Source organism: Thalassophryne amazonica, chromosome 13 (genome assembly GCF_902500255.1).
Source record: "Thalassophryne amazonica chromosome 13, fThaAma1.1, whole genome shotgun sequence".
Taxonomy (NCBI): domain Eukaryota; kingdom Metazoa; phylum Chordata; class Actinopteri; order Batrachoidiformes; family Batrachoididae; genus Thalassophryne; species Thalassophryne amazonica.
Window position 1 is genome coordinate 18,559,605 of NC_047115.1, and position 12,429 is coordinate 18,572,033.

Genomic DNA, 12,429 nt, shown 5'->3' on the forward strand with positions numbered 1-12,429 from the left:
TGTCATATGATGAGGTTTTGCTTAAAAAAGTATATGCACGCAATGATTTTGTTGAATTTTGTCCTTCTAGCCCGTGTCCCGGTTGCCCCGCCATGTCACCTTCCAAGATGATGAGGAGATTGTCCGCATCAACCCCCGGGAGCGCATCTGGGAGCGCGCACCCGAGCATCTCCACGGGCGGCACTCGGAGCGCTCCTGGCTTACCGGCTATGAGGACTATCGCCACGCCACGGTGCGTGACAAATTCATCCAAATGGACGACTCTGAATTCTACGTCCACTTTGACAAGACTGAGGTGCAGAAGCACGACTACACCTACCCTCTGGCCCCAGCCCTGTCTCCTTCAGACTCTGACCCCGCCCTCGGACCCTCAGCCAATAAGGGCTACAGCGGCTCCTATCGCCACGGCTTCCCCACTGTGGTCTCTCAGCCGCGGTCTTTCCTCTTGGGCTCTTCCCCTTCAACCAACGGCGGGAAGGGACGCAAAGGGGACAGCATGGAGCGTGCTCATTGCGAGCACTGCGGCGAGGCTTATTATATCTCTGAAAACAGGCGGGGCCGGTGCCAGGATGCGCCAGACCCCGTGCAGGTGTGCATCCGGCGGGTCAGCTGCATGTGGCTGGCAGACACCATGCTCTACCACTGCATGTCCGACCCGGAGGGGGACTACTCCGACCCCTGCTCCTGTGACGGTGGCGAGAGCGGTGGGAGCCGACTGGGCACGCGCTGGCTCGCCCTGCTCGGCTTGTCTCTTTTGGCGCCCTGTCTCTGCTTGTATCCGCCCCTCCACACCTGCCACCGGGCGGGGCTTGCGTGCGGCTGCTGCGGGGGCCGACACAAGGCCATGAGTTGAGCTGCGGCTCAGGGGACAACCTCCCGGAGGAATCGGTGACACCGACGCAAGCACGGAGGAAAGGGAAGGGTGAGGACGGGGACACGCAGAGGGGAGCGGTGCTGGCTGCTCGCTCTCTTGCCTTTGTTTCTCGACAAATTCCAGCCACTGAAATAAGCCAAAAACAAATAAGAAACGTCGGTGCATTTTCTGAACAGCGTGGGAAGATAAGCTCCCCATAATGTCAGACAGTTCTCTCCACGTGGCCATTTTCACGCTCTGTCGGTCGTAACGGAGCTCTTTTTTCCAGGGGGCCTTTTTGTTTGTTTGTTTTTTAAATAGCTGACTAATATGTCATGTATCACATATGCAGGTACTTTATACTTTGTACACTGACTCAGCGTCAAAGAACTTGAATTGTTTTTCTTCATCATTTTTCTTTCCTCTCGATGTACAGAATACATGGCTGTTTCGTTTGTATTCTGTTCCAATATCTCGACCCGCTCAGCCCGAACAAAAATTGGACACTACACATCTCCGCGTGAATGTGTGCGTGGATGTAGTTATCGCGTACGACGTGCGCCCAGGCCTCTGCCGGCCGTGCTGCAGCTTTCGTCAAAGCTCATGTATATAGTCGACACAGATCTTCTTGGAAGAATCGTGGCGCTCATCTTCTTCTAATAGCCCAAAGATTTGTGTTTTGATCCTATTTATTATCTCGCTGAGGAGAAAAAAAAAAGTGCTGCTGGGTTCGATTTACTCAACAGACGAGACGGTGCCTCCAATCACTCTATGATCCTCAAGCACCTGCCTCTCTGCTGCTCTCACTTCATTTCAGACAGTGCCTAAACCGCCGCCTAAACTTGGAACCCACGCAGTCTTAGAATTTTTTTTGTTGGCAATGTACTCCCAAAATGGTGAAATCTTAAGACTGTGACATTCTCATTCATCTCATATAGTCTGTTCAGAATCTGATTTAATCCAGAATTGGCAACCCTTTACCTTAAAATATGGAGGCGGGGCTTCCCTCTACCCCTTTGAAGATGTCTGCTGGGATTTAAAAAAAAAACCCTGTGGCTGCAGTGCCTCGCAATCAGCTTTATTTAATCTATTTTTTTAATGGAAAGGAAATACTTATAAACCAAGGACCCCAAATTTTCTGCGACGTACAATCAGTGCCCCTCTTGTAGCCCCGCCCTCCAAATCGAGCCTCCTCCCCCTCCTGTCTGACAGCATGAATGATTCAATAAATTAAATCACTTTACCAGATTAATTTAAAAAATTGCAAAAGTAAGTGATCAGCACAGACATCTGACACTGAACTGATAGTTTAAGTTTAAAACTTTTATTTTCTTAAACTGTAAAAATTTTAAATTTTCACATCAGTGGAATTGTGATCATTAAACAAAGTATTTATTTAGATGGCAGGAAAAAAACAGAAAGAGATATAACATCAGACAGAGAGTTGTTTTGAAACATTTGACCAGTTTCGAAACATTTCAAAGAGCCGTTGTTTTGAAATGTTTCAACGAGCCGTTGTTTTGAAATGTTTCAACAATTCCCATTTTGAAGTTAGTGCACACCCTACTGTCCGCACCCAGTACTGCAGCTCTTATGAATGACTCAAAATGAAAATGAAACATGCGCTGGGTGTTTGGAAACAAATCTGAACCCTGAGGTTTGAACGTTGTTAAAATGGATCGGTTTTTGGTCTTAATAATCACCCGCAAGATCAGCAGTACATCAGGTCTTACAGGAGCTTGAAGGAACAAAAAAGGTCAGTAAGGAGTGATGTGGGTTGAGTGATGTGAAAAACACCCCGTCCTTCCTGCATTTGTCACCTGTTGTTTTGGTTGCACCAACAAAAGAAGTTTCTAAAAGTTTTGTTGTGGCATTCCTTGCTTTTTTGAGTAGGAGGGGGATTAAGTAATGTATGTTGAGTATTTTGGTTACATTCACATTGTCAGCTGAAGTGAACAGATTTGTGTGTGTGAATCTGAATCTGCAGAGTTCAGATTTGCGTTTGCATGTGACCTTTGGCTAATCGTCTCATTCTTCCAGTACCACAGGAGATCGGACACAAAACTTCACTTGACATGCAAATTTCAGGTAAATAAATACATTTGATTCAGGTCATTTCAGATGTTAATGTGCACACAGCTTTAATAATAAAATTTGATGCCAACATTCAGATTTGGTATGTTCATGATGCTCAGGAAAGAAAGAAAAAAGATTGAGGTCACTTCAGCTGGTAATGCGAATGTGTCCTTTCTTTGGGTTTGAGATGCAGTGAGCTGGCGTCATGTGCGTCACACACAACCAACCAGCCTTTAGAGCAACGTGACAAATGCAGTTTCCCCTTCAGACACAATGGCATAGTACAGAAATCTTACAGAACGATCAGAATCCCACTGTGCTCGAGTTCGATTAACGTGATGCAAACGATCATCTCTTTTATTTATTGAGTTTTTTTTTTTTTTAGTGGGAGATTGGTTGTGTTCCGCTGGGAGAGAGCGAGGGCTTGGTGTCTTTATCTTAAATCATGGAAACAAACATTCATCCCTGATTGCAGTGCCAAGGAAATGTCACTTGCTGAAGTTGAAGTCCAGAATGTTTTGCGGATGTCCTTTTTCCGTCCCCCGGTTGTGTCTGTTCCACTTATCCTGTCCTCTGCTCGTGTTTATGCCACTTCCGTTTCCCCTCTCCTGATCCTGGATCCAAAGCTCCCGGGATCAGCTCGGCTGAATCTGCTGTCACAGTATAATCAGATCTTTGCAACGATGCGTCAGGAAAGGGGCCAATCAGAACACTTTTTAAAGAGCGTGCGAGTTGTCGTTTGATCGTTTTTCTCCGTCTTGTCGGGCGTGTGTTTTCACGTGTCATTTTAAAGTGCCTCAAATGCATCCGTCTGATCTCTTTCTGTATTTAAATAAAAATAATAATAATTAAAACTCCCTGTAATGAATTAGACCCATTTTTTTATGCTTAGTATTTTTACCTCTGTAAAAAAAAGAGCAAAAATTATATATATCAAGTGTATGTTGTACATTTTTATTTCTATTTTGTTTGTTTTTTAAATATCTGTTTCTAAACATGTACGATGGATGTAGCTCTTGAGAAGGAACAGAAAGTACTTTGTAGATACTGAAGGTTGGTCCGGTCTGTGAGAATACTAAATAAATGTGTGTCTTACCTTCCGCCTCCAATAAAATGAGAGAAAAAAAATGAAAACCACACGTGAGTCTGCGGCTTGTTGTTACACAGAAGATCAACCTGAAAACAGGAGTGCCATTTTTAAACACCAACCATAAATTTAACCCCCTCTCCCCCACACACACACCCTGTTTTTTTATTTTTATTTAGTTTTTTGTTTTCTTTTTTCTTCTTTTTTCTGCCAGAAATGTAAGTTACTGCATCACACCACCAAATAATGTGACAAATTATTTAACAAAAATAAATAAAAATTCTACAATGACATTGAAATTAAGAGAGCGAGAACAATGATTCTATGTACGTACATATGAATCAGCAAACTGATACAATCTGCTGATCGATGCGTGGTGCCATGGCAATGCCACCAAATGATGTCATGCAACATTAAATTATTTTTTAAAAATTAATAAATCATTTGAAGTCATTGTGGAAAATGTGGTGATTTTTTATATATAATTTGTTATGCAGCGTCATTTGGTGATGTCATCATGACACTAGGTGTCGATCAGCACGGTATTCTTCTGATTCAGATGCACTTGAAGTCATCCTTCCAGCTCTCTTTGCTTTAAAGATACGGCGTAAAATTTGAATGTTATTTTTATGATCACTTGATGATGTCATCATGGTGACACACCTACAGTAGTGTTCAGAATAATAGTAGTGCTATGTGACTAAAAAGATTAATCCAGGTTTTGAGTATATTTCTTATTGTTACATGGGAAACAAGGTACCAGTAGATTCAGTAGATTCTCACAAATCCAACAAGACCAAGCATTCATGATATGCACACTCTTAAGGCTATGAAATTGGGTTATTATTTAAAAAAAAAATAGAAAAGGGGGTGTTCACAATAATAGTAGTGTGGCATTCAGTCAGTGAGTTTGTCAATTTTGTGAAACAAACAGGTGTGAATCAGGTGTCCCCTATTTAAGGATGAAGCCAGCACCTGTTGAACATGCTTTTCTCTTTGAAAGCCTGAGGAAAATGGGACGTTCAAGACATTGTTCAGAAAAACAGCGTAGTTTGATTAAAAAAGTTGATTGGAGAGGAGAAAACTTATACGCAGGTGCAAAAAATTATAGGCTGTTCATCTACAATGATCTCCAATGCTTTAAAATGGACAAAAAAATAAATAAAAAATAAACAGACGCATGGAAGAAAATGGAAAACAACCATCAAAATGGATAGAAGAATAACCAGAATGGCAAAGGCTCACCCATTGATCAGCTCCAGGATGATCAAAGACAGTCTGGAGTTACCTGTAAGTGTTGTGACAGTTAGAAGACACCTGTGTGAAGCCAATTTATTTGCAAGAATCCCCACAAAGTCCCTCTGTTAAATAAAAGACATGCGCAGAAGAGGTTACAATTTGCCAAAGAACACATCAACTGGCCTAAAGAGAAATGGAGGAATATTTTGTGGACAGAGTAAAATTGTTCTTTTTGGGTCCAAGGGCCGCAGACAGTTTGTGAGACGACCCCCAAACTCTGAATTCAAGCCACAGTTCACAGTGAAGACAGTGAAGCATGGTGGTGCAAGCATCATGATATGGGCATGTTTCTCCTACTATGGTGTTGGGCCTATATATCGCACACCAGGTATGGATCAGTTTGGATATGTCAAAATACTTGAAGAGGTCATGTTGCCTTATGCTGAAGAGGACATGCCCTTGAAATGGGTGTTTCAACAAGACAATGACCCCAAGCACACTAGTAAACCAGCAAAATCTTGGTTCCAAACCAACAACATTAATGCCTCGCAGATGTGAAGAAATCATGAAAAACTGGTTATACAACTAAATACTAGTTCAGTGATTCACAGGATTGCTAAAAAAGCAGTTTGAACATAACAGTTTTGAGTTTGTAGCATCAACAGCAGATGGTACTATTATTGTGAACACCCCCTTTTCTACTTTTTTTTACTAATATCCCAGTTTCATAGCCTTAAGAGTGTGCATATCATGAATGCTTGGTCTTGTTGGATTTGTGAGAATCTACTGAATCTACTGGTACCTTGTTTCACATGTAACAATAAGAAATATACTCAAAACCTGGATTAATCTTTTCAGTCACATAGCACTACTATTATTCTGAACACTACTGTAGATCAGCACACGCTATCCTCCTTTCTAATTTATATTCACTTGTCATTCTTACAGCTCTCGGTTTCAAAAAAGTGATTTTTCAGACTATTCAATGACCTTGACCTTCATAATAATGTCATGTTAAGATGTCACTAGCGATTCACTTGTGGAATATTTAAGGAATAGGCCAAGCAGTTCCTGCTGAAATATTCCCTTCTAATCTGAAGGTACATGCCTAGGATTTTCCAAAGCCTAGGATGAAGAGGAAAATAAAAACAAAAGCACCATAAACATACAGCTACCTAAAAACACATACCTCTCCCAACAGTTGACAAATTCCCACAGACCAGACCTGCGCCTGGAGACCACCTATTTTCCACGTGTACCTGCTGCAACCACAGGTGAATAGTCAAGTCTGGTCTTTGCGAGCTCTTGATTGGCTGAGTCCACCTGTCTTCGATAACGACCACTGGGTGGAGCCAGGAGAGTTTGAAGACATGCAGGTGATCTGCAGGAGCAGGGCTGGTCTGCTCTAAAGAAAATTTAATTCGTTATGACATCATAAATGGGATTCTTGAAATACACTTTTTAAAAAGTGAAAAGAGGAATATACTCGTATGAGGCTGATCACAAACACCACGACAATGTCACTGCTTCTTCCTCATTATGTGAGTCAACAAAATTTTATCAAACTTTTTAAGACCTCAGTTTAAAGACATTAATGGTCATGTATCCAGCCTCAGTGTGCCATGGCCTACACAAATGTATGGTGGTCATCCCAGGGTGGAAGTGGAAGACGGTTAGGGGTCAATGTAGAATAACACAGGGGTCAGAATTTTAAAAAATGCTCCAATCATATTGAAATGTATATCACGTTATTTGACTAATAATGATTCAAAAATGGTATATTTTGGACTACTTATCACTGAAAGTTATCGAGTTATGAGGTAAAAACAGTTAAAAAAAAAAAAAATTGGTCAAATTCAGTTTGTAGAGTTTGTAAAAACTTAATGCTGCTCCAAATTTGTTTAAAAAAAAGAGTTGAAAATTATTGGTTGAGCTAATAGGATTAACAAATGGAATAGTTTTGACTGTGTTGAATGCTTGATCTCCAAAGTAAAGGTCCAACAATGTTGGTGTCTTGGATTCTATGACATATGACCTTTCCCTGTAACGTGATGACTAAGTGTGACAGATGGAACAAACTATTCCTTTTTTAAAATGCGATTAACTCAACTAATAAGTTGCACAACTTTTTAGCAAAACTAGAGCAACTTTAACTTTTAACCTCTGCACAAACTGAAATTGACTTTTGTCACCATTATTGCTGTTTTTACCCCATAACTCCATAACGTTCAGTCATGGATAGTCCAAACTATACCTTTTTGGAATCTCTATGATCAGACAAATTATGTGGTATAGTTTCCAATATAATTGCAGCATTCTTGAATTTTGATCCCTGTGTTATTCTTCATTGAGCTCTACCTGGCTACAGCTCCCTCCCTGAAATGGCCACCATACATTTTTGTGTAAGCCATGGTACACTGAAGGTGGATTTAAGTGTTTATTCTCCATAAGTGATACCAAAAACCTGTTTAGCCCATGGGCTATTAATGGCTATCATGAATTTTACCTTTTGCCTTTGCAGATTTGGGGATAAAGTATCACCTTATCTTGTCCAAAAGGGATGCTTAAAAGACAGATGTCCATACCTCATGAGCTCATAAACTTTTTTCCTTAACAGATTTTTTTTTCTTCTTCTTCTTCTAAATAACACCAAAGCAGGGATGATTTGTTTCCAATGTTTTAAAAACTTCCAGAATGTTGGGGGGGGTGCTCCGTTAGATGAAAGAAGGCATGGAGAAAAGTGGGGCCAGCACACGAGGTGGCTCTCCTGCAGGAACATGTGATAGCCATCGAGCTGTTTCAGTCAGGATGTTTCTGGAAAAGCATGTGGGCGATAATGATGGAGCGCAAGAAGGGGGTGGAGAGAGAAGGAGAGAAAAGAGAAGAAAAAGAAGGTCCCCGAGGGCTTTGGGGGGCCTGCTAAGCAGCTCTATGGCTGCAAACAGCATCTCCAGTCCACATGTGCAAACATTTAAGATATCTGCTGGTGTAATGGGGTCAGTCTGGCCCCGCAGAGCGCCATGCACTGCACAAAAACGCGGTGGCTTGTCCTAAACAAATGCTGCGCTCTCACTTGTAAGAATTTCAATCTGTCCCTCCGACCCACTGAGGTTTTGTCACACACGTATGTGTTTCCAGTGCATGTATAGCCAGTTGTACTATGTGATCCAAACCAAGCAAGTCCAGACAGGAAGTTGACAAGAGTCACGCAACCGTCCAAGCACACTTGAAGAAGAAGGCTACTGTTAGTAAGTCCCTTCGGCTGCTCCCTTGTTTGCACTCGGGGTCGCCACAGCAAATCCAAGAATTGGCACAGGTTTGACGCCGGATGCCCTTCCTGACGCAACTCCACGTTACATGGAGACATGTGGCAGGGGTGGGATTTGAACCCGGAACCTTCTGCACTGAAACCAAGCGCATTAACCACTTGGCCACCACCCCTGCTACTGTTAAACATCTCAAAAGCAACCACATTGTGCAAAGATGGTCTTCATACCTTTTACAATTCATCATGACTGGATTTTGGATCTGGCTGTGGAAACCAGCCGACAAGGGCCTTTGCTGGTGAGGAGACATTTACAGACACTTTTTGGATTATACCGTGATCTTTGAGGAACCCCCCTGGATATCCTGACTGAAGCACTTTAGGAATCAGAGTGTCTGGTTTTGTGATTGTCTTTGAAAGCCTGGATCTTAGTCTTGATCCAGGCTTTCAAAGACTTCCTAGGCTTGGTCATCAGATATGTAGCTGTATGGGGCTAGAGTGCTGACCTTGTACAGACATTCACATCCCTGGGAAGACCTCATGGACTCATGAGGTTATTGGACAGAGGTGTTTGGTGACTGTGGCAGGAGAATGAAGGTCCAAGTCTTTAGGGTCCTGATGCTTCTTCATTTAATGTGTGGTTGTGAGACTTGGATACCCACCAGTGTGCTAAAGTGACAAGTGGATGTCTTTGTTTACTAGGTCTCTTCGCAGGATCCATAGGTACCACTGGAACAGCTTGGAAAGAATCAGATGAGGAGTATCACTTTCATTATGAGAGAACATCAACTGTGACCTTTTGGCCACATGACATGTTTACTCTGCATGATCCAGAATCTGGATAAGGCCTGATAGGTGGGTACTTTTGAGAGGTGTGGATGGACCCATCCATGGCCCAAGGTGGTTCCACAGTGGGTTGGATGCAACAACGTGTGGCACCAACATATGGTCACAGACATGATCTGAGGTAACACATCAAACATCTTCAAACTCCCACCGTTTTATAATTCTGTGTTGATAAAACTAAACACATTGTAGACATCAGTGACTTACATCACACAAAAACACTAGAAATGTAATTAATTTACCATTTAACTAGTGACGCAACACAAATTGCACTATGCAGTTTCTCCAAACAGTCACAGAAGCCTGTAACTCCTTCAGATTTATCATAAGTCGTTTCCTTCACTCGCATCCTCATATGGTCACTCACATTTTGAGAACTGCCTCTTCCAGACAGATTTATCATACAGTTCCATAATGTTTGTCTTTCTTAATTACTGATGTCAATGAAAGTTCAAGACTTATTCCCTGACTTATCTAAAGAAAGCTGGCTGGAAAACTGGTGATCTGAATTAAAAATAGAACCTGTATTTAGGTTGTCCAATTACTTATGGCCTCTATAACGGAGGGCATGTGTAGAAAAAGGGCTGTAATTCCTTGTCAAGCACAAATACATATGGACCTGCCTGTAGCTAAATAGTGTACAAAATATACAATGTCAACTACAGCTGAGGTCATTCTTCATTGAGCTCTACCTGGCTACACATTTGTATCCAATTGATGCAAATTAATTCTGATTCGGTGAAACTAATATGTTTCTGTGTGGCCTCAACATTTGTATCTTTAACAAATTCCTCAGAACAGTCGTTCTAAATATACCTTACATCTTGGCTAAAATTTTGACCTTGACTTTTAAACAATGAACGAAACTCGACATGAGCAGTGATGAATGGCGAGTACAAGTAGAATTATCGGGATGTGAAGATGAAATATATTTTTGTCCTTCTCAAAGTATCAGTAAACAGGAAGCTTTTCTTGGTCGTCTAATCTGTTAACTCGCTATGTGTCACGCTGTGGTACGGGCGCAACACAAGCAGCACAGGGTGATTTGGGTGAGACAATATGGCGGATAGCTACTTCTGTGGTTATGAAAAACAGCACAAACTAGTCATGGCCAGCTAGCCTTAAACTGTATTTGGGTGCTTGATTAGGCAGTGGTTCTATGGATCTTAAAAACTATGACCGGCAAATAGTCTCAATAACTGTGGTATTATCAGTGTAGCTAACATTACCATATTCTCAATATCTGCTGCTAACAAATGAAATACTAAAATTCCCTTCACTAAAAATACAGGAGCACACTCTTCTTAGTAGGTCTGTTAGTATTTTTAACCACACAGAAAGTCATATTCGTAATGAAGCTCAGGAAGCAGCCTGTTAGCAAGCATCTGCTAGCAGGCATCTGCTAGCAGGTTGTTAGCGGCTGGACAGTCCATGTCACTCATATTGGCTTAAAATAGCCTAAATTAATTAGTTGTCATGAACAGAGAAACTAGCTCTGTGGACCAAAACCATTTTTTGCACCGAGTTGTAAAAAATGTTTATTTCTGCAGTGAAGATGGATATTTTAACATGAGCTTCTTGTGGAGGACGCCTCAAGTGGTCATTCATGGAAGTGCAGGTTTTGGCACATCTATGTTGGCTTCATTTTGCTTGGACCGGATTGTTACAGCACTATCCGGTCCAGGTTTAGGGGTCAGTGGGAGCGATACTTCACTCTGAAGCAGCTCATTTACATTTAAAGCAGCAGGCACAGAAACATGTCACCTCAGTGTGTGCGACATATTGTCAGAGACAAATTCTCTTTCATAAACTTGCAAAAGATATATTCCTCCTTTAAGTGTAAAATTTGTTTTTTTTTTTTTTTTTTTTAGTAGGATACAACAAAGTACTAAAATCCTCAAATGTACAACAGGAAAAGTATAAGTAAATTCTCAGTCATGGGCTAAATGTCAGTTACATCCTCTGTTTGCAGAGCAAACTTCAGGGTTATGAGGTGTCAGGAAGCAAGGGATTAAAATAAAACCGGACGAGAAGAGTGTGGGTGAGATTTTTATTTCAGTATAGGAAATAAGGTTTCTTCCTCTGGCGGTGCCACTCCTCGGATCCTTTTCCTGTTCCTCAGTGAGCTTCAGAAGTTCATCCTCTCTCCTGTTCGTGCAGCCGAGCTCTCGTTCATTTCTCCGTAAAACTCTTCACACACAAACGCAGCGTTTGAGGACTGAACAGAATCCACCGCCAGATTTGGACTTGTTTACTCCACAGTGAACTGCGAGGAACACTATTCACATGACCGATTGATGCAAATTAATTCTGATTCAGTGAAACTAATGTTTCTGTGTGGCCTCAACATTTGTATCTTTAACAAATTCCTCAGAACAGTCGTTCTAAATATACCTTACATCTTGGCTAAAATTTTGACCTTGACTTGAACAATTTTCTGTAACTCTAATCACTTTTGTCTTTTGTTGACTCTAACCACGTTTGGACCAATTAATCAGATCGAATGTCATTGTCACACACAGAAGTGATGCCGTGCATACAATACTGCAATGGTGCAAATATTTAACAACACAGGACTCGCAGGGACGAGTTTTTAGAGGTCAGTTTTGGGCAGTTGAGGTCTGTGGGCTGCTTTTGGCCGTCACTCCCTTTGTTATGGCCCAACATTGTTACTGACAAGCCATCTGCAAATTAATAACTTACCATTTAGCAGATTTAAAGTGTTATTTAAAAAAAAAAAAAATCAATTTAGTGTGTGAATTCTGCATGTGTAATAGTATGCAATTCACAGTACTTATTTGTGGCTCGGCACCCTCTGCCTAGATTAATTCAAAGAAAGAATAATTTGGGCACCTGCTTTAGTTTGACAACAACCTGAGACCAGCACATTTTTAATACATCATCTTCATATGGATAACAACAATAATAAATCAATTTTAATTAAGAACAGACTTACAACGAATTATCCTGAAAAAAGTTATTTTCCTGTAAATGGTCTTTGGCAGCAGATAAAGCTTGGACCCATCGTCACGGCCGATAAAATGAGATTGTTTCAGGTTTTAT

At 41.4% G+C, this 12,429-nt stretch overlaps 1 protein-coding gene across 1 annotated transcript in view; it reads left to right on the forward strand.

The window, feature by feature from the left end:
- LOC117522846 (sprouty-related, EVH1 domain-containing protein 2-like) overlaps positions 1-4,064 on the forward strand; it is a 68,309-nt gene extending 64,245 nt beyond the window's left edge. Inside the window, exon 6 of the mRNA XM_034184249.1 lies at positions 71-4,064. Within this exon, the coding sequence (XP_034040140.1) occupies positions 71-853 (783 nt within the window). The 3' untranslated portion in view covers positions 854-4,064. The remainder of the gene's footprint in view (positions 1-70) is intronic.
- Positions 4,065-12,429: the final 8,365 nt, after the last annotated feature.